At 39.6% G+C, this 20,663-nt stretch overlaps 1 protein-coding gene across 1 annotated transcript in view; it reads left to right on the top strand.

Annotated features, from left to right (window-relative positions):
* Positions 1–20,663, top strand: part of PCCA (propionyl-CoA carboxylase subunit alpha) — a 382,136-nt gene that overhangs the window by 166,200 nt on the left and 195,273 nt on the right. The window contains exons 10-12 of the mRNA XM_081082496.1: positions 4,002–4,104; positions 7,364–7,458; positions 13,754–13,904. Of these exons, the coding sequence (XP_080938622.1) occupies positions 4,002–4,104; positions 7,364–7,458; positions 13,754–13,904 (349 nt within the window). The remainder of the gene's footprint in view (positions 1–4,001; positions 4,105–7,363; positions 7,459–13,753; positions 13,905–20,663) is intronic.

Here is a 20,663-nt window from a genome sequence, read left to right as displayed (position 1 = left end):
GTAATATCAGATTCTCTCCCATCTTAAGCTTACCCTACAAGAATAAACTCATTGCATGGATGGCAATATTTATTGAGAGCCTACTATGTTTTAATAACATTCCAGGAATACAGCAATGAACAGAAACAAACAAAATAATTAATTCCTCCATACAGTTTACACACTAGCTCAGGAGTTCTTAACCTTTGAATTCAAAGACCCGTAGAATTCAGGGACTGTTCATGCAGCTGGATGAGTTTTAAAAAGTACATATTTCTTTCATTATCATCTAGTGGCAGTTTAGTGTTTCCTCCAATATAGGCAACAAACTGTATTAGTGGTAGTAGTATCTCTGGAGATTTTCACCACTTAGGAAATCACATACAGTATTATCTTATCACATTACAGTTATAGATATCTCTAGGTTATACTGATTATTAGACTTGGAGTTTTTTGATGAATAAAGAACCATATACATTATATCCCCAAATTGTTTTAAAAATATTTTGATACCTGTATTTTAATGTAATGTATTTCCTATGCAATTCTGTATATTTTCTATGTGTTTTAAATCACTTTAAGCCTTATTTTGACAGAAAGTTCATATGCTGCATGTTTCTGCAAAAGGGATCCTGGCATAACCAAGGTCCAGAAAGCCTATACTGATAGAAAGAGATAAACAAAATCAAAGTAAATCATATATTATGGTGGAAGGTGATAAGGAGTATAAAAAATAAAGGAGGAACTCAAGAGGTCTGGAGAAGGTTGGAGGAAATTCCCATTCTAAACAAGATGTAGGTTTGTCCCCACTGAGAATTCACATTGTAGTAAGGAGGAAAGGACCCGGGCAAGGGCAGAGGCCTCGACCCTGGAACATGTCTTGAGAGATCCAGGAGCAGCAAGGTGGCCAGGTGGTGGAGGGAGGGAGGAGTAGAAGGAGATGGGTCAAGGGGTTTTGGGTGGAATTGGGGCAGATTATGTAGGACGTTGTAGAGCATTCTTAGTGAGATGACAGAGCATTGGAGGATTTTGAGTAGAGAAGTCACTTTAATGGAACTTCAACAAATTCCTGATATTTACTTTTTTAAAATTATAAAACATTTCAAACATATAAAAAAGTAGAATATAATGAACTTATATATGTATCAACCAGGTTAATCAGTTATCAAGATTTTGTGGCTTAAGTTTTAAAGCAGGGGTCCTCAAACTTTTTAAACAGGGGGCCAGTTCACTGTCCCTTAGACCGTTGGAGGGCCGGACTATAGTTTAAAAAAAAACTATGAACAAATTCCTATGCACACTGTGCATATCTTATTTTGAAGTAAAAGAACAAAATGGGAACAAATACAATATTTGTATTTGCATGTGGCCCGTGGGCCATAGTTTGAGGAACCCTGTTTTAAAGGATCACTGGTTGCTATCTTGAAACAGACTTAATGGACAGTAGAATCATGAACTCTGAAATCAGGGAGGCTTTAGCAATAATCCATGCAAGAAAAATGGTGGTGGTGGCTTTCCTCAGTGTAATGGTGGAGGTGATAAGAAAAGAGTTTAATCCTCAAAGTAGAGGCAACAGGATTTGCTGAGTGATTTGATACAGAGGATGAGTGTACTCAAGGATTACTTGCAGTCACTATTTACCTTATTTTTTTGCTCTTACTCTCTCCTTGGTCTGAGTGTTGATTTATATGCATTAAATGCATATGCTACTACACTGTTTTATTGAAAATTTCTTGGGAAAGACTGAGAGATTAAGGCCAGAGTGAGGGCTTTTATCTTCAAAATAGTAAAGCTTAATTGAAGAAGGGTCTGGTTCTTAGCCTCTCTGGAATTCTGTCTGGCTTGATTCCTTTTGATAGTGGGGACTTACCTTTATATTACTGAGCATTGGTTAACTACGTGAAATGTTTGAAGTCAGGCTGACTGGTTGCTGTGTTTGGGTGGAAGCAAGTATAAGGGGAGGAGGCATGTTTAATTTCATTTTTACCACAGAATCCATTTTATTTGTCTTTTGAAGTTCAGATGTTGAAGTTATCTTTTATGCTTTAAATGTAACACCTGTTTGCCAAGTAGACTTCATGGGTGGCTTGGGCTTCCTTGGGCTTCCAAAAAGTCCGGTAGCCGTGGACTTTTTACTTAGGGACCCAGTGATCCAAGGGCAGTTGTTTCAGATACAAATGGAAGCTCTTTCACTGTTTGTAATCCAGTCTCAGAAGTCACATAGGTTCCCTTCCACCATATTTCTGCCCAAATCCTGTAGGAAGGGAATTAGATTCCACTTCATCAAGAGGCAATAGCAAGATTCTTAGAAGAGCACATGGAATGGGAGTGGCCACTGTGACCATCTTTGGGAAAGACAATCTGCTACAGCGTCTTTGTAGGAAAGACTGATGTAATGAAGATATTAAACACAGCATAATGGTTTTATAAGAAATGTGGATTTTATGAACTTTAGTGTTTTTTTTTCCTCCTTGTTTCCCCTTTTGTATGTATGGCACTTAACTTATATAGCAATTTTACTGAAAGCGTTAGCATTTACTTTTCATAGGATCTCAGATTTCTTATCAGTCATTTCTCCAGGGCTGATGTTAGTAACATATTCTTTTATGCTGAGGATTGCTCTAGTTTCTTGGCAGTGAGGTTTGCTGTGCTGCTGTTGCCTATGGATCTTAATTTAGAATTCAGTGATCACTGTATTCATTCATATATTAGGCATCATTTGATAAATAATTTAACCATTTTTTGGCCGGTAAATGGCATATTGATTTTAAATATGCTCATCAATTCACAAAAGTACACACACAAATTTTCTACCTAAAATATTATTTTCTTCAACTTGATAAATAAGTCATCTCTGAAACTTTGTTGAGATTAATGAAAGCATGAGACTATTTGATTTAATGATATATGCTCTTTTTGTTGGTTTTTTTGTTGTTGTTGTTAAACCTCACCTGAGGATATTTTTTCACTGACTTTTAGAGAGAGTGTAAAGGTGGGGGAGAGGCAGAGAGAGAAACATTGATATGAGAGAGACACATCAATTGGTTACTTCCTGCATGTGCCCCTACCAGGGCAAGGGATCGAGCCTGCAACCAAGGTACATGCCCTTGGCCAGAATCAGACTTGGGATGCTTCAGTCTGAGGGCCAACACTCCATCCACTGAGTCAGAGCGGCTAGGGCCATGCTCTTCATTTTTAAAAAATTGCTCTATGTCCTGGAAAAATAAAACCTATGCAAAATTTGAGAGAATAGTCCAAAAAATCCCATGTATTTATCTTCTACAATCACCAGCTATTAATATCATGCTGCATTGCATCTATTCCCTGTCTATATGGTTGTGAAGGAGGCAATTTAAAGGAATATTTAAAATATCAGGAAATGTTCTTGAGGATTCTCCTGTTGGCTGTAGTTCTGCCCCAGCTGTGCAGTTGGCCAGGTCATTTACATTTCTGTGTGCATCTGACTATTGAGTCTAATGGATATGTACTTTTATATATTTTTTATTAGCGGAATTATGATATACTAGAGGCCTTGTGTACAAACTTGTGCACGGATGGGGTCTGACTGGCCTGGAGGACCGGCTGGGGGAGGGGCCACGGGTGGTTGGCCAGCCGGCCCTGCCTCATGGTCGAACTCCCGGGTGAACCTCCTGGTTGAGGGGACGATTTGCATATTAGCCTTTTACTATACAGGATTAGGGTTGAAGAAATGGAACTTTATATGATTGATATGGTTTATTAAAATCTCAGGTTTAACAGTCTACAAAATGAGTACCAATATTCCTGTTTAGATATAAAATCTAAGATCAGGGAAGTTAAATCACTCACCCGAGGTCATAGAGCTAATAAGAGGAAGAGCTATAGTTCAACCAAAGTTAACTTAGTTATTTGTTCACTAAGTGAGTTTTCCTCTGCATTTGTTCAGAAGTAAGCCAAAATAAATATTTAATTAGTTTTCTTTTATATTAAGGGCTCTACTTTTTTGTTTGTTTGCTTGACTGTTCTTCTGTTTCCCTTTACAGGGATGGTTTTAGGTTTTCATCTCAAGAAGCTGCTTCTAGTTTTGGTGATGATAGGCTACTAATAGAAAAATTTATTGATAACCCTCGTCATATAGAAATTCAGGTTGGTACATTTTAAGATAACTTCTAATTATTATGACTTTAAATATGTCATTTTTTCCTATCAGAAACATATCCTTTCTTCAGTTAGAATGATTGTGAATTGTTCTGATATGTTGGAATAATTATAAAATAGAGAAAGTACATAAATTGATAATCTACCTACCTTTGGAATCTGGTATGCTTTTGTCAAAGTGCCAGAATGTCAGGATGCAGAATGATATAAAAGCCCAGCTCCAGAAAGAAGCTGTCCCAAGATCTCTGTGCAGGATAAATATATTATACGTAGAGACTCGTTTGGTCTTCTGAGATTGGGCCATTTTAGGGTATTTTAAAAAGAAAAGTGCCTGACCTGGACTCGTGTCATTTCAGTTAACCAGATGTCTGTGTGGCTCACTGTTATATTCATTCTACTAGGAGCTAGTTGTATAGAGATGAAGGAATCAAATTTGCTACTCAAATTAAGATTTTAATGAAACTGTTAAAGTTTGTAGGGGTTGGTTGCAAAAACAAAATGGGTTTTTTGAAATAAAACATAGAAGAAAAAGAATACAATCCCTCTCCTGATTGCCAAAAGCAACAGTATTCTGACATCTCATACCATAGATTATTTTTGTTTGTTCTTAAACTTTATATAAATGGAATCAGGCAATATGTACTTGGTTGTGTCTGGCTTCTTTTGCACATCATCATTCTTTGAGATTCTTTCATGAGGCTATTTTATCATTCATTAAAAAAAAAAATTGCTCTGTGCTGTACTATTGTTTGAATAACCTGTATTTTACCCATTTTCTTGTTGGTGTATCATGTTTTTTTCTAGTTTTTTTTCTGTATTATGAATAAAATGATATGTCTTTTTATGGACATATATATTCTTTTTTGGATATACTGAGGAGAGGTATGTTTGGATTACATGGTAAGGTTATGCTTAGTTCTAGTAGATACTGTGGTTGTCCTAATGTATACTCCACAAGCAATATATGAAAGTTTCCATTGCTGCCATTCTTTCCAACACTTGGTATTCTCAAATTTTTAGACATTTAGCCATTTTGGCAAACATGTAGCAGTATCTCTGTTTTAATTTGCATTTCCCTGATGACTACTGATATTGAGCACCTGTTGTAAGTGTATGACCAGGTGGATATCTTTCAGTACACAGGCCGACGCTCTATCCACTGAGCCAAACCGGTTAGGGCTCGACCAGGTGGATATCTTATTTTGTGAAGTTACTGCTCAAGTCTCATACTTGCCTCTCTCCCCTTTAAATTAGATTTTTAAAAATTACCGAGTGGTTGTAGCTATTTTTATTTGAGTCCTTTGCCAGTTATATGTATTGTATATATCTTCTGCACAGAATCATTTTTGTGACACTTTTCAAGTTAGTTGTCTGCTTAGAACATTGCCATATGGGATTGTGCAGGATGTGAATACTGTGATTTGGGTTGTGTTGTGGGCCATCTTTGGATATTAGCTACCACAACTTATCCCTTTATACCCAACGATCATGTCCTTTCCATAAACAGAATATACCCACTTTCCTTCCAAGACCAGGATCTTGTCTACAGACTTGGTCCAGGTCTGGTTGAGACTTCTTGTACATAGTCCCGTAAGGGCAGTTCTTCTGATGGGAGAACCTCTGAATTTAAAGACACTCTGTGACACCTTCTCCTCCAACATACAATGATGAGAAAAGGATACACACTGCAATAAAATACCACCATTCAACAAGATAGTAAGAGGGATGCACACAGTATTCACTGGTTCTTCACAATTGAGAACCAGCAATTGAAGCTGAGAGATTTCTTAAGAGGTTCTTGTGGTAATTTTAGACGTACTTATTGCAGCTATCTTTAAGAGCCATAGAAATAAAATTCCACCTTATTGGTATTTTATTACTACAGTGTTTTCCTTTTGTTTGAAATCATTCTTGAGGTTTTGATAGATTAATTTTTATTTCTAAAAATTAACTTTGCAGTCATATTAACTCTATTTTATAGTTTACTATATCTGTTCTAAAGATGATCTCCTTTTTGGTTTTATTTTTCAGTACCCATATGAAATATTAAGATTATATTAGCTGCTATTTATAATGCATGAGGAAACTGAATGACTTATTCAGGGAGATTGCATAGAGCTGTTTAGAACTAAAATTAGTGCCTAGTTTTTTGGTTTGTAGAATAGCTTTTACTTCTGTTTAATATATGCATTCAGTAATAAGCATTTCCTCTTTAATTCCGAAAAGAGATTATCCCAATTATGAAAATCAAACATTCCATGCAAAAACATTAACAAAGAGTCTGTTTTAGGGTTTTGCCAGATTTAGCTGATAAGATCCATGTTAAATTTGAATGTCTGTTAAACAGATATATATATGTATGTGTGTATGTGTGTGTGTGTATATATATTTAAGTATGACTATGTCCTTTGCAGTATTTGGGGCACATTTTTATTAATTTTTTTATTGTTTGTCAGGAATTAAAATTTCCCTGGGTGTACTGTTTTATTTGGTATCCAAGCTTATTTCCCATTATTACAAACTAGAGGCCCAGTGCATGGAATTTGTGCACTGGTAGGGTCCCTAGTGGCAGGCGGTGGCTGGCTGGGTACTCCCTCCCTTCCCCTGGCCATCTGCCACCAGCCAGGGACTCCGTCCCTTCCCCTATCTGGCCCTGCCCCCTGGTTGAACTCCCTGAACTCCTGGTCGAGGGGACAATTTGCATACTACCCCTTTATTATATAGTATGGGAAAATCATTGTATGCTATATATTAACTCCAGACCATTTACTAGTTTCCTATGCCAAAAATAAAGCAAAATAAAAGTATCCATATATAAGTAATGGACTTGTATTGTGTATAAATAGAAAAGTATTTCCTGATTAACAGTTAATCATGTTAACAACAGATGTTTGTAATAACAGTCATGGCTCTCCTAAGCACAAGGACATTTAGAATATGTATCCCCTTATTGACACTCAGTGTCCTTCACAAAATTTGTACAATTGATGCTAATAGTTTACCCACTGCTTTCAAAATATAATATGAGAATTTTTGTCTCAAGTGTTTTTGATAAAAATGTTTTGAGTGTTTGGGTTTTAAATATTAAGTTTTTTTCTATTAACATCAACTAAAAGAGGAATGAATATGTTCTCTGCAGTTTGAGTATTAAAAACCAAGGGGTGTTGCATGGACAAAACATTAGCTGGACGGACACATGCTCTATGGGTATGGCTATATATTTTCTCAGATGGTATTTCTTTTTCAGGTTTTAGGTGATAAACATGGGAATGCTTTGTGGCTCAATGAAAGAGAGTGCTCAATTCAGCGAAGGAATCAGAAAGTGGTGGAGGAAGCACCAAGGTAGGTCTCTACATGAGTATTCATAATTGTCTGCTTTTATATATTTCCTTTCATTTTATTGGCTAAACTTGCTTTAATAGTCATGGTAAAACCTATCTAATCTAATAAAAGAGAAACATGCAAATTGACCGCACCTCTGCTACGCCCCAAGCCATGCCCACCAGCCAATCAGAGCGACCGTATGCAAATTGACCCAACCAAGATGGCGGCTGACAGCCACGGAGCTGGGGCAAGCAGGAGGCTTGGTTGCCCTGGAGATGGAGGAAGTCAAGCTTCCTGCCTGCCCTGGCTGGCTGTGGCCTCTGCTCAAGGCAACAAAATTTCAATTACAGAAGATAAATAAATCCCAGATACCTGCTTCCAGTCAGCCTCCACTGGGAGCTTGGGTGGCTGGGGGCCGTTGCGAGCCTGCAAACAGCCATCAGCCCCTCACCCAGGGTGGCCACACCCTCATGGGGTGAGGATCCCTGCTGGGGGGCTTGGCTAGCCTGCAACAGCCATCAGCCACTCACCCAGACTGGCCAGGCACCCCAACAGGACCCCCCACCCTGAAGGAGCTGTGGACAGCCTGCAAACAGCCACCAGCCCCTCACCCAGGCTGGCCACACCCTCATGGGGTGAGGGTCCCCGGTGGGGGGCTTGGCCAGCCTGTAAACAGCCATCAGCCCCTCACCCAGGCTGGCCAGGCACCCCAGCGGGGAACCCCACCCTGAAGGGGCTGTGGCCAGCCTGCAAACAGCCATCAGCCACTCATCCAGGCTGGCCAGGCACCCCAGCAGGACCCCCTCCCAGAAGGGGGTGTGGCCAGCCTGCAAACAGCCCTCAGCCCCTCACCCAGGCTGGCTAGGCACTCCAGCGGGGACCCCCACCCTGAAGAGGGTGTGGCCAGTCTGAAAATGACCCTTGGCCCCTCACCCAGGCTGGCCAAGCACCCCAGGAGGACCCCCACCCTGATCTGGGATACCCTTCAGGGCAAACCAGCCGGGCCCCACCCATGCACCAGGCCTCTATCCTATATAATAATCCTATATAATAAAAGGGTAATATGCAAATTGACCCTAACAGCAGAACGACTGGGAATCACTGGTCACTATGATACACATTGACCACCATGGGGCAGACGCTCAATGCTGGTGGTCAGTGTGCTCCCACAGGGGGAACTCTGCTCAGCCACAAGCCAGGCTGCCAGCTGCCAGTACAGCGGTGGTGGTGGGAGCCTCTCCCACCTCCTCAGCAGCACTAAGGATGTCCAACTGCAGTTTAGGCCTGCTCCCTGCTGGCAAGTGGACATCCCCTGAGGGCTCCTGGGCTGCCAGAGGGATGTCTGACTGCCAGCTTAGGCCCAGTCCCCCCAGGGAGCAGGCCTAAGCCAGCAGGTGGACATCCCCTGAGGGGTTCCAGACTGCGAGAGGGCACAGGCCGGGCTGAAGGACGCGTGCCCCCCCCCCCCCGAGTGCACAAATTTTTGTGCACCAGGCCTCTAGTCCTATATAATAAAAGCCTAACTTGCAAATCAACAAAACGATGGCATGACCGGTGGAACGATCAGTCGCTATGATGCACACTGACCACCAGGGGGCAGATGCTCAACACAGGAGCTGCCCCCAACCTGCAGGCCCCAGGCCAGCCAAGGTGGGTGCCAGTTGGGGGCGGGGGGGGGGGCCGATTGCCTCACCGGTCGCCCCACAGATCAGCCCTGATCACGGGCCAGGCCTAAAGACCCTACCCATGCACGAATTTAGTGCATCGGGCCTCTAGTATTTTTGTAATTAAGATTTTGCCACCTGATCTTTCTCAGTACTTCAGTGCATGAAAATAAGAGACTTGAAATATAAGTGGGGCTTTATTAGAGATGGAAGTTGGTTGGATAACCAGCTGTGATGCCCACAGGCTTGTAGGTAATATAGACCCTGTGGGTGTTCATGGGCATATGGGATTTCTGGGGCACATGCCTTGCAGGCTCTCCTGTTGATGATTTCACAAAGTTGATGTTTTATTGAGTTGTACACTTGAAACCTATATAGTTTTGCAAAGCAGTGTCACCCCAATAAATTTAATTAAAAGACAAACAAATCACCAAAGAATTGTATCCATCAAAGGGATAAAAAAAATTAGGTTGATCCAGAATTTCTTGAATTTATCCTACCATGAAAAGGCTCCTGGGCATGGTTCTTAGAAATTCCATAATTTATCAGACCTACTTTGGACACTTTTCCAAGCCACCTTTCATGGAACTTCATTTTTCATTTGATGCCAGGTTGGTATGTGTATATATTCTGGTGTTATTTTAGTTCTTAAAAACCCTCAGTTAGTGTGCGTTGCTGTTTTTAGTAACCAGGCTCTAAGGAATATAGCCAATTGTGGCTTTCACCAGCCTAGCCAGTGTGACTTAATATAAAGGGTATATAGTTTCTGAAAAGAAAAGGTGTGAATTGAATGAGTTTTTAATCACAGAGTAATGGTAAAAATCAAATTCCACTTTAATTATATTAGTTGTTAAAATATGGTTGGTGTAGTATTTTAAAATAGAGTCCCAAATCCTTTGTTACTTCTCTTGTTGAGGAGTTGGGGGCATCAGTGTTCCCTCCCCTTGATTCTGTGCTCTGTGACTACTTGACCAATAGACTACATAAAAGTGAGGCTGTACCCAGGCCTGAAACTGCCAGCTTCTACTTCCTGTTTCTTGGGACACCACACTTAGAAACCAGCTACTGTCCACTGCAGCCTACATGGGGCTGGCTCTTCGCTGATGGACCAGGACCAGATTGTAAGAGGGAAGTGGGGAGAAAAGGCAAAAGGAATGCTCTGTTGTGTCTTTAGGAAGGCTCCTAGAACCTGCCTGTGTTGATTACTTGGCAGTGATCTGAAGTTAGGCACTTTGCTGGGGAGGCTGGGAAATACATTTTTTTCTTGAGTAATCATGTGCTTAGCTAAAATTCTAGTCATATGGAAGAAGGGGACAATGGATACTGGTCAAATAACAGTAGTCTCTGATTCTCCTTTTTTTGCAACTTTGTGTTTTCTGTTATCTTACTTCCAATATAATTAACTTTCTCTTTTTATTTAAAACTCACTCAAGTCTTACCTGGGATAAAAATCTTTCACAAACTTGAAACCTTGAATCATAATTTTATCTATCTGTCTATCTGTCCTTTCAAATGAGCATCTAATCTATGTAGAGAAAAAATAGAGGAAAATTTAAAGCAGTAGGATTCAAATAAAAAACACTAGAACTGATCATTAATAGTGACTTGATATGTATTTGTGTACTGTGAAATACTAGCATAATTGGAATATATAGTTTCAGTTCCTAGAGTGAGAATTTAGCACTGTGCTTTGAGTGTAGTGATGAGGTTGCTTATAACTCTGTGTATCAGTAGCAGAGTTTATGATTAGGGAAAAGACAAGACCAGACAGGACAAAAATAGTTTTACTCAACTGCACTAGAGATTCTTCAAATGCTTTGATATTCATCTTTAGTTGGGTTTCTTTCTTTTGGTTGCATTAATTTTACTGCTAAAATGTCTTTTATGCCTATATCTGTTAGGGTAGTGGAGAATTATCTATAATAATAAAAGCATAACATGCTAATTAGACTGGACGTCCTTCCAGATGTCCTTCTTCCAGATGAAGCTTTAGCGTAGCAGCGGGGGCCAAGCCCTTTGCATGAATTTCATATCTGTTTCTATGAAATAAATTATTTTTTGTAACATAATCATACTTTAAAAATTAGTAAAAGCCCGTTACTAGCATTTAATATCAACTTAATATTCAATTCCCCCTGATCATCTCATCAATATCTTTTTACAGTTGATTTTTAGAATCAGGATCCAGATAAAGCCCATCCCTTGCATCTGATTGTTTTTTTACATCTTTAAGATTCCCTTAACTTGTAACGCCCTCTTTCTTTTTAGCTAAGATCTGGTCATTTTCCTGCCCCATTCTTCACATTCTGGTTTCAGCTGCATGCAACTCCACAGTGTATTTTACCAAACATTCATGTTATATTTCTATTTCTTAAAAACTGCTAGTTAGAGCTAGAACCTAGAATAGAGTCAGGCTGGATTGGTGGGATGGGGGAGGTAGAGCAAGAATACTTCACAGGTGAGAAGTGTAATTCTTACTTTTCCCCTTTTAGTGATGCTAGAATTAATCATTGGATTCAGGTGTTATGAATCTTATGTACCACTTATAAATAACTAGAGGCCTGATGCATGAAATTCGTGCAAGAGTAGGCCTTCCTTCCTCCGGCTACCAGTGCCGGCTTCCCTCTGGCACCCACCCTTCACAGCCCAGCTTTGTCCGGAAGGTCGTCTGGAGGGATGTCCAGTCTAATTAGCATATTATGCTTTTATTATAGACTAGAGGCCCAATGCACAAAATTCATGCAAGGGGTTCGGCCCTGCCACCACGGCAGCTGCCTCGGACCCCACCCTCCACAGTTTGTCTGGAAGGAAGGACGTCTGGTAGGACGTCCAGTCTATTTAGCATATTATACTTTTATTATTATAGATAATACCTAATTTGGGATTTGCTAAAAATAAATACATTGGCTGGTAGAAAAGTGGACATGTAGCTTAGGTAAAACAAGAGTGGCTATTATTACAGACGAAAAATAGGTACATGCAAATACATTATACTATTCCGTAATAAAAATTTTATAAAATGTCATCTTAATCTTACTCATTTGAGAACAGTTAAAAATTTTTTTAAAATTTTTATTGAATTTATTGGGGTGGCATTGATTAATAAAATTATATAGGTTTCGGTTGTATAATTCCATAGTGCAGCATCTGTATATTGTATTGTGTGTTCACCACCCCAAGTTGAGAACAGTTTTAATCCACAAATAGAAAAGCATTCATGTTTTGTTTCTCAGAGCCTATCTTGTATAGAAGCAAGATTTATGCAAATGCAGAAATTATTCAATAGTATTCTTTTCAGGGTTTATTGCAAACATTTCTGCTTTCCTTTCCTGGTGGAATGTGATTTTGATATTGCAAAACAAAAGTTTTGAGGTTTTATCAGATATACAGTTAAATTTTATTTGTGGTGGTCATATTCCATAAAGTCACTGCAAACATGAATCTGTAAATGTTGTAGCATTGCTCCTAGGAGAAATACAGGGTTAGGTGCCTTTGAGCCTCTAGTTAGAACATTTCCACCACCAGATTAATACATAATACTGTTTTATTTGTGTTTCTGTTGAAAGACACCTTGTTTAATGTATATTGTTGACTCATTGTCGTTGAACTCACAGTCCTGCCCCCCAGCTCTGTAACGCATGCCTGAAGGAAGCTCATTTATCAAACATGTTTTCTCTGTAAGGCACATCACAGCCTTCTTGGACTTAGGAACACCAGAGTGCACTTAAGCCCAAAACTCGGGGGCCATTTTAAACAGTGAAATCATCCTAGGCCTCCCCCCTCCCCCCCAAAAAAATAAAGAGAATGTGGCACTAAAGAAACTGTGAAAAGGATAGTTGTTTACAGTATGAGAGCTGAAACAAGAGGGCAGAGTGTCACCTTGTTTGATTTCAGCTGGGACACATGTTGGGAATATCAAATTTTTTTTTGCTGCTCTGAGCTTGTTTGTGAATGACCACAGAAGTGCTGAGTATTAATTTTTGGGTTAGAAGTAACTTTTAGCAAATAGGAAAGTTTGTAAATATGGAGCCTATGAATAACAAGGATCAATTGTATATGTTAGTTTCCAAGAATTTATTTTTTTTCCAATCTTAGGTTGAAATGATTCTGAATATATATGTTAAATTTTACTAATTGAAAATTATTGAGCTGAAGTAGTTGTATATTTTATAAACTGATTGAAGTTGCAGTATAATGTGGGACGTTCAAATGCTTTATAAAAATCTCAAGTTGATTTATTTAAACATGTGCTTAATACAATAAGCATATAAGTATATGTGAAGCATATAATATGAAATCCTAAATTGATACAGATGATCAGATCTGAGTAAATTTTTTTTTAAAATATATTTTATTGATTTTTTACAGAGAGAAAGGGAGAGAGATAGAGAGTTAGAAACATCGATGAGAGAGAAACATCGATCAGCTGCCTCCTGCACATCTCCTACTGGGGATGTGCCCGCAACCCAGGTACATGCCCTTGACCGGAATCGAACCTGGGACCTTTCAGTCCGCAGGCCGACGCTCTATCCACTGAGCCAAACCGGTTTCGGCAGATCTGAGTAAATTTTAAGAACTTTTTTTATATAATGTACACAAAAGATAACTTGATTTTTGTTCAAAATGTTCCACTCTTTCTGTACTTGCAGCATTTTTCTGGATTCTGAGACTCGGAGAGCAATGGGAGAGCAAGCTGTCGCTCTTGCCAAAGCAGTCAAGTATTCTTCTGCTGGAACTGTAGAGTTCCTTGTGGACTCAAAGAAGAATTTTTATTTCTTGGAAATGAATACCAGACTCCAGGTAACAAAAACTCAGTTTCTTATTCCACTCCATGCCTCTATACTTAACCCTTCCTCGCTTACCCCTTTCTGTGTTTTATAAAAGTTAAAAATCAACTTCAGAAAATGTTAAATAAAGACTTAGTTTTTATGCTTTGCTAAGGCATCTTAGGAATGGGGCATAGTGTCAAGTTAATTTGGTGGCAGGATCTAGCCTTCTGTTTTGTTACTGTTAATACTTCATATGGGAAATTCTAATTTTTTTTATTGAACCTCTCTCGATGAACTACTCTAGATATGATAAATAGAAAGGGATTAAGTGCTTACACATCTTTGAAAGGGATTAATGAGAGAAGGGCACCTAGAGTGAGCTTCCAGGAGTGACTCTGAGAACTATACCACCAACCGGGCTTCCAGAACAGCCATTTTTGCCAATTACAAGGTTGAGAAATTGAGTGGCTGCCCCTGCAGCTGTTGACTTTAGGGATATACTTCCTTCTGGTTTGATTTTCTCCCCACTTTCCTTTTTCTTTTATTTAAATTGTGAACTATAAATAAACATAGAGAAAGGTACCTAAAACACAAACAGTTACGCAAATTATCCTATATGATAGAGGTAATATGCAAATTGACTGTCACACCCTCGCACAAATGGCCGCCCCCATGTGGTCACAAGATGGCCAGCAGGGGAGGGCAGTTGTGGGTGATCCGGCCAGCAAGGGAGGGCAGTTAGGGGCAACCATGTCAGCAGGGGAGGGCAGTTGGGGGCAACCAGGGTGGCAGGAGAGGGCAGTTGGGGTGACCGGGCTGGCAGAGAAGGGCAGTTAGGGGTGACCAGGCTGGCAGGGGAGGGCAGTTGGGGGCAACTGGGCCAGCAGGAGAGGGCAGTTGGGGCAACCAGGCCTGCAGGGGATGGCAGTTGGGGGTGATCCGGCCGGCAGGGGAGCAGTTAGGCATCGACCAGGCTGGCAGGAGAGTGGTTAGGGGTGATCAGGCTGGTAGGCAGAGTGGTTAGGGGCAATCAGGCAGGCAGGCCAGCAAGTGGTTGGAAGCCAGCAATCCCGGATTGTGAGAGGGATGTCCGACTGCCTGAAGGATCGGGCCTAAACCGGCAGTCGGACATTCCCCCTAGGGGTCCCCTATTGGAGAGGGTGCAGGCTGGGCTGAGGGATCTCCCCCTCCCCCGGCCCGGCCCCAGTGCATGAATTTCGTGCACTGGGCCTCTAGTTAGAAATAAAAAATCCATGTAAGCATAATCTGGGTCTAGAAGTACAAAACTGCCAGCACTTTGGCCTTGCTCCCATTGCCTCCTCCCCCTTCTCCTTTCTCAGCTCTTCCTCCTTCTCCTTTCGTAGAGCTGTGAACTATTCTGACCTTATTCTAAACACCTCCCGGCATTTCTCTGTAGCTCTTCCTTTGAAATGTACACACCTAAGCAGTATAAATAATTTTGCCTGTTTCTTATTTTTTTTTTTAACTTTAAATCAGTGGGATCATATAAATTTTTTTATGTAATTTTTTTGTACCTGGCTTTTTTTCTCAATATTATGCTTAGGAGAATCAACCTTGTTGTTTTATGTAACTCCCAAATGATACTCCTTTGGAGAAAATGCCACTGTTTATCTTTTTTACTTCTTTTACTTGTGGATATTTAGTTTGTTTCCACTTTTTTGCAGTTTGTATTTGGAAGAGTCCCAAGCACAAAGCTCTGTCCCCATGAAATTGGAGTGTGCCACACTCTAGCTATGGATGCATTCCCAAACCCAGAATTTTTATGGAGGCTTCATCACCTAGGCATTATTGATTATGAACTCATTGTCCAACCCATCTCCTTTTCTCTGGAGGATGGATGTAGGATGGAAAATTCTAAGCTTTTAATTTTGGCTTAGTGTTTTTAGAGACCAACCTCCATCCAGGAGCCCTGAAGAATTATCTCATTAGCACTAAAGGTACTCTGCTCACTCAAGAAATTATAAGAAACTCTGTGTCAGGAACCAGGATCAAAGACTAAATATTAGCAGGAACTAGGGGCAGAGACCAATATATTCCTTATTTCACAAGTTTGCTTGTAGTAAACTCTTTGTTGACAGCCAGTGACTTTAATTTATCTTCATTCATGAAAGCTGTTTTTACTCTGGGAATAGTTTTTCAGTATTTTTTATCAACTCACTGAAGATATTCTTCTTCTGTCTTTGGTTATATCTGGTGAGACTTCAGCTCTCATTCTACCAACTGCTTCTTTGGAGATAATCCTATGTAATAAAAGCCTAATATGCAAATCAACCGAATGGTGGAATGACTGGTGGAATGACCGGTCACTATGACATGCACTGACCATTAGGGGGCAGACAGTCAATGCAGGAGCTGCCCACAGGCCCCAGGCCAGCCAAGTTGGGTGCCAGCAGGGGCCCCCTGATCGCCCTGCCGGTCGCCCCACAGATCGACCCTGATCGCCATCCAGGCCTAGGGACCCTACCTGTAAACAGATTTTGTGAATGGATTTTGTGCACTTTTATATTTTAATAGCATTTATGAATTTCTCTTTCATCTTAAGATTTTCTTAAGGTTTTCTTTGATAAATGCACATAAGTATTTGCAACTCATTGACTTTCTTGAGTCTATGGATTAATGCTTTTCAATATTTTTGGAAAATTCTCCACCATTATCACTTTTGACATAATCTCTTTCCCTTCCTTATGAATTTCCAGTCATTTATATATAGAAAACTTTCATGTTAGACCTTAATATATCTTTTGTGTTTCCTACTCTTTCTCTGATATCTTTCATCTTTTTTTTGGACATTTTCTTCTGACCTTTCTTCCTATCTCTTGAACTGTACTTAACTACTCATTTAGTTTCTAATTTTATTTGTTCATATTTCAGTTCTAGAATTTTTATTTGGTTCTTTAAAAATGACTCAAACTTATCTCTTTTCATCTTCTAACCAAATTTTTAAATTTGGCTTTTATTTCTTTGAATATAATTAACTTATTTGTTTTGTAGTGTGTGTCTGTTCATTTCAGTATCTGAAGCCTAATGACTTTTGTGGGATCTGTTGTCCGTGCTGCTTCTTGGTTGTGATGTCTGGTTCCTTGTGTGCCTTCTCATCTTTAACTGTATATTGATTATTTAAAAATCGTCCGTATTAACAAATTGAAAACTAGAATGATAGATTCTTTCGTGTAGAGATTTTTCAATTTTTCTGCCACATGCCTGTGAACAGTAGTAATTTGTGGCTGCAGTATTCTAAGTGTGAAGTTCCTTGGACTCCTGAGGGCACATAAAGGCCAGCTGCACTCCTAGAGAATGGTTTGTTTTATTCCAGTTCACTCACCTTGAGGTTGCATTCCTTCATGGCCTCACCTTCAGGTGAGGATGGTTTATCAGTGTCCTCTCCCTGGTCTTTGTGGTTTAGTTGTACATTTAATTTCTCGATGCTACCAGAAATATAGCTTAGATATGTAGTTGTATTTTCTTGGAATGTTAAATGCCTATCGGTCAAAATGGTGTTGAGTGTTGGATTTATGTCTCCTTGTTGAATTTTGGCTGATAATTTCTTCCTATATTCTTAGTGTTTTGATAATATTTTTTTTAAAAAAACCCACCCCTAAATGCTACCTAGGCCTAAGAATTGTGACCACAAGTCCCAAGAGGATGGATTTATAGGTATATTATACCTGTGGATTAGATAAATATGTGCTCCGAGTCTTATTAACACCTCTCACCCAAACCAACAAAAATAAAACAACAAACACTAGTAATTACATATTGGAATACTGTTTCAGAAAACTCCTAAACTCACACTCATTCTTGCCAGTGGTAAACCCACAGAATGATGGCCTGTGCCTCAATGCTGCCTTACTCTTCCCCTCCAAATCTCATGCATCTGAGTTTGATTGACACATCCAAAGTCTTTTCCAGTTGCACTGAGAACCTCAGCTGCAAGGGAGTCTGGGAATAGAGTTTTTATCCTATTATCTTCTGTAGAATAAGGGAGTAAGTACCCTAGAAGGATTTTGGAGTGAAGGGTGAGTACCAGTCCACCATTTTCATATGAATATTTCAAGCATTTTAATCTATGTTATGTGTACAAAATTAAAAAACATTACCCTCTTGTAATTATAAAGTATAACTATCAAATAATGGAACTGATTTTTTTAATTCACAGTGGTAGAAATTATCTAAATGCATTTTGAGAGTAATATAAATTATTTATAGAGTTTGTGTAGGTATTAACTCAGTAGTGGTTGCTAAAAACTTACGATACTTCCTTTTGGAATTCCTTATTTAGCCTATATTCTGTTGTAAATGTCATTAGAAGTTACAGAATTTTGCCCTTTATGAAATTAATTTTGATTAAAAGTATTTCTTTATAACTAAATTATCTAATTAGATAATTAGCTGGGAAATCATGTTTTTGATTAAAATGGATACTTTATTATTCCATGATGAGGATAATAGCTTGTAATATGAATCTGAAGGCAGTTTGAAGTGACTGCAAAACATTTGTATTTTATTCCAGACAAAAGAGGTACTAAATTGTTTAGTTTGGGTACTGTATCAGAATTTATTGAATTAATAACTAGTGTCCTTCTTTAGGGCACTTTGTTACTATGTTCTTGTGACTTTTCTTTTTTAAAAAAAAATTTGTTTCTGGCTTATTTACCTCAGGCTATAAGTTTTTTCAAGTTTGCCTCATGGTTGTTTTGATATAGGACCCCAAAAGTTGATCTTTATAACAAATAATTCTATGCATTCAGTCAATTTCATTTAGGTATTGTATCTTGGATGGCTTGGTAGGAAATTATGTTGTATATCATCAAAAAAGATTACAAATAAATTTCAGGAAAAAATTTAAATTGAAGAATTTCATCATATGAAATCTGCCAGTACTAAATTCTGTTGTATTTATATCACACTTTGATATATTTGTGTCTCCAGGTTAATGTTTAATGATATTTCTTTTCTTTTTTGTATTTACTTTTAGTGACAGTAATCCTTTCAGTTACCAGACATGAATTTTGGCATTTTTAGAATGTATTTGTGTGCTGGGGGATATTTGGTGGCAGAGGCTAAAACTGAATGGAGGCATGAGAGAAGAATCTAGGATTTCATAGTGTTTAGAAAGCCATCCTATATAGTAAAAGGCTAATATGCAAATTGACTGAACTGTGGAACAACCGGTCACTATGATGCGCACTGACCACCAGGGGGCAGACGCTCAACCCAGGAGCTGCCCCCTGGTGGTCAGTGCACTCCCCCAGGGGGAGCACAGCTCATCCAGAAGTCGGGCTCATGGCTGGCGAGTGCAGCAGCAGTGGCAGGAGCCTCTTCCGCCTCTGCTGCAGCGCTAAAGATGTCTGACTGATGGCTTGCCTAAGGGACAAGTTGGGCTGAGGGACCTGCCCTCCGAGTGCATGAATTTCGTGTACTGGGCCTCTAGTTCTTACATGTTTCAAAGACTTCTTTCTGATATCATTTAAATATTTGAAAATTTCTTTTACCAGATCATCTTTCAAATTTCACTACTAACTTTAAATTATAATGCGATGCTGGGGTCCCACCCCAGCAGGTCCAGGGGTCCCCGAAGGTGTGGATGGAGTTGGCAAAAAAGGAATGGCACAGAGGCAGCATTCAGTTGATCAGCATGGTTGGGTTCTCTTGCCTGGTTCTATTGCCAGGTTCTGTAGGTTCTCCTGCCAGGTTCTCCAGCCAGGTTCTGTAGCCATGTTCCCTCGCTAGGTTCTCCAGCCAGGTTCAGTCACTAGGTTCTAGTCAGGTTCTCTTGCCAATTTCTGTAGTCAGGTTCAGTCTAGGATCTTTTGCCATGTTCTCTCGCTAGGTTCTGTCTCTAGGTTCTGTTGCCAGTTTCTGTCCAGGATCTTTTGCCATGTTCTCTCCAGCGAAGTTCTTCTGTCTCTAGGTTTTGTGTAGGTTCTGTCTTCTAAGTTCTGTCTTGTTACATCTATATTTATACCAGTTGATTCCAATCCTATCAATCTTTATTCCAAAGGTTAGGGCGTTTCTTATCTCCATTCCAGGGAGTAAAGATTATATAGCTTAAGCATGATTGTTCGTAGTTAAAGTGATTAATTAACCCACCTGGCACTTAGTTAAGAGGTTTTATTCCCTCCCTAACTCCAGGGGAAAATCCCTACCTGGGGAAACAACCTTTCTCAGAGAGGTGACCTTGGTTAAAACACATAGTGCCAAGAAGGTGAGCAAACATATCAAGAACAGTATGCCATATATGCCAGGTCCCTTGAAACAGCAAGGATGGACCGGCTCCCGGCAATGCTTAAGGCACATTCACCAAGTTCTTTATCTTCTAAGATATATGTTATCTCTCATTAGTGTTTCAGTTTGAGACTGGAGGGCTATAATTTCCCCCCCTCACCCTCCCAAAATTTCCTGTTTGAACTGTCACTTTTTCTAGATTCAGAACTAAAACTTTCTTTTCCTGGTAACAGAAATGTGAGAAGCATGTTTTGCTAGATTTCCTTACGAGCAAAATTGTTAGAGAACAGAAAGAGCTCATCTACTGGACACTAGCAGAGGCAAACACTACCAGGGGTGGGCAAACTTTTTCACTCGAGGGCCACAATTTTGGGTTCTTACACTGGACCGGAGGGCCGGAACAAAAGCATGGATGGAGTGTTTATGTGAACTAATATAAATTCAAAGTAAACATCATTACATAAAAGGGTACGGTCTTTTTTTTTTTTTTTTTTTTTTTTTTAGTTTTATTCATTTCAAATAGGCCGGATCCGGCCCGCGGGCC

This window comes from Myotis nattereri, assembly GCF_964212035.1.
Source record: "Myotis nattereri genome assembly, chromosome: 2".
NCBI lineage: Eukaryota > Metazoa > Chordata > Mammalia > Chiroptera > Vespertilionidae > Myotis > Myotis nattereri.
Note: the sequence above shows the minus strand (reverse complement) of the source record. Positions and strands in the feature narration are given on the sequence as shown.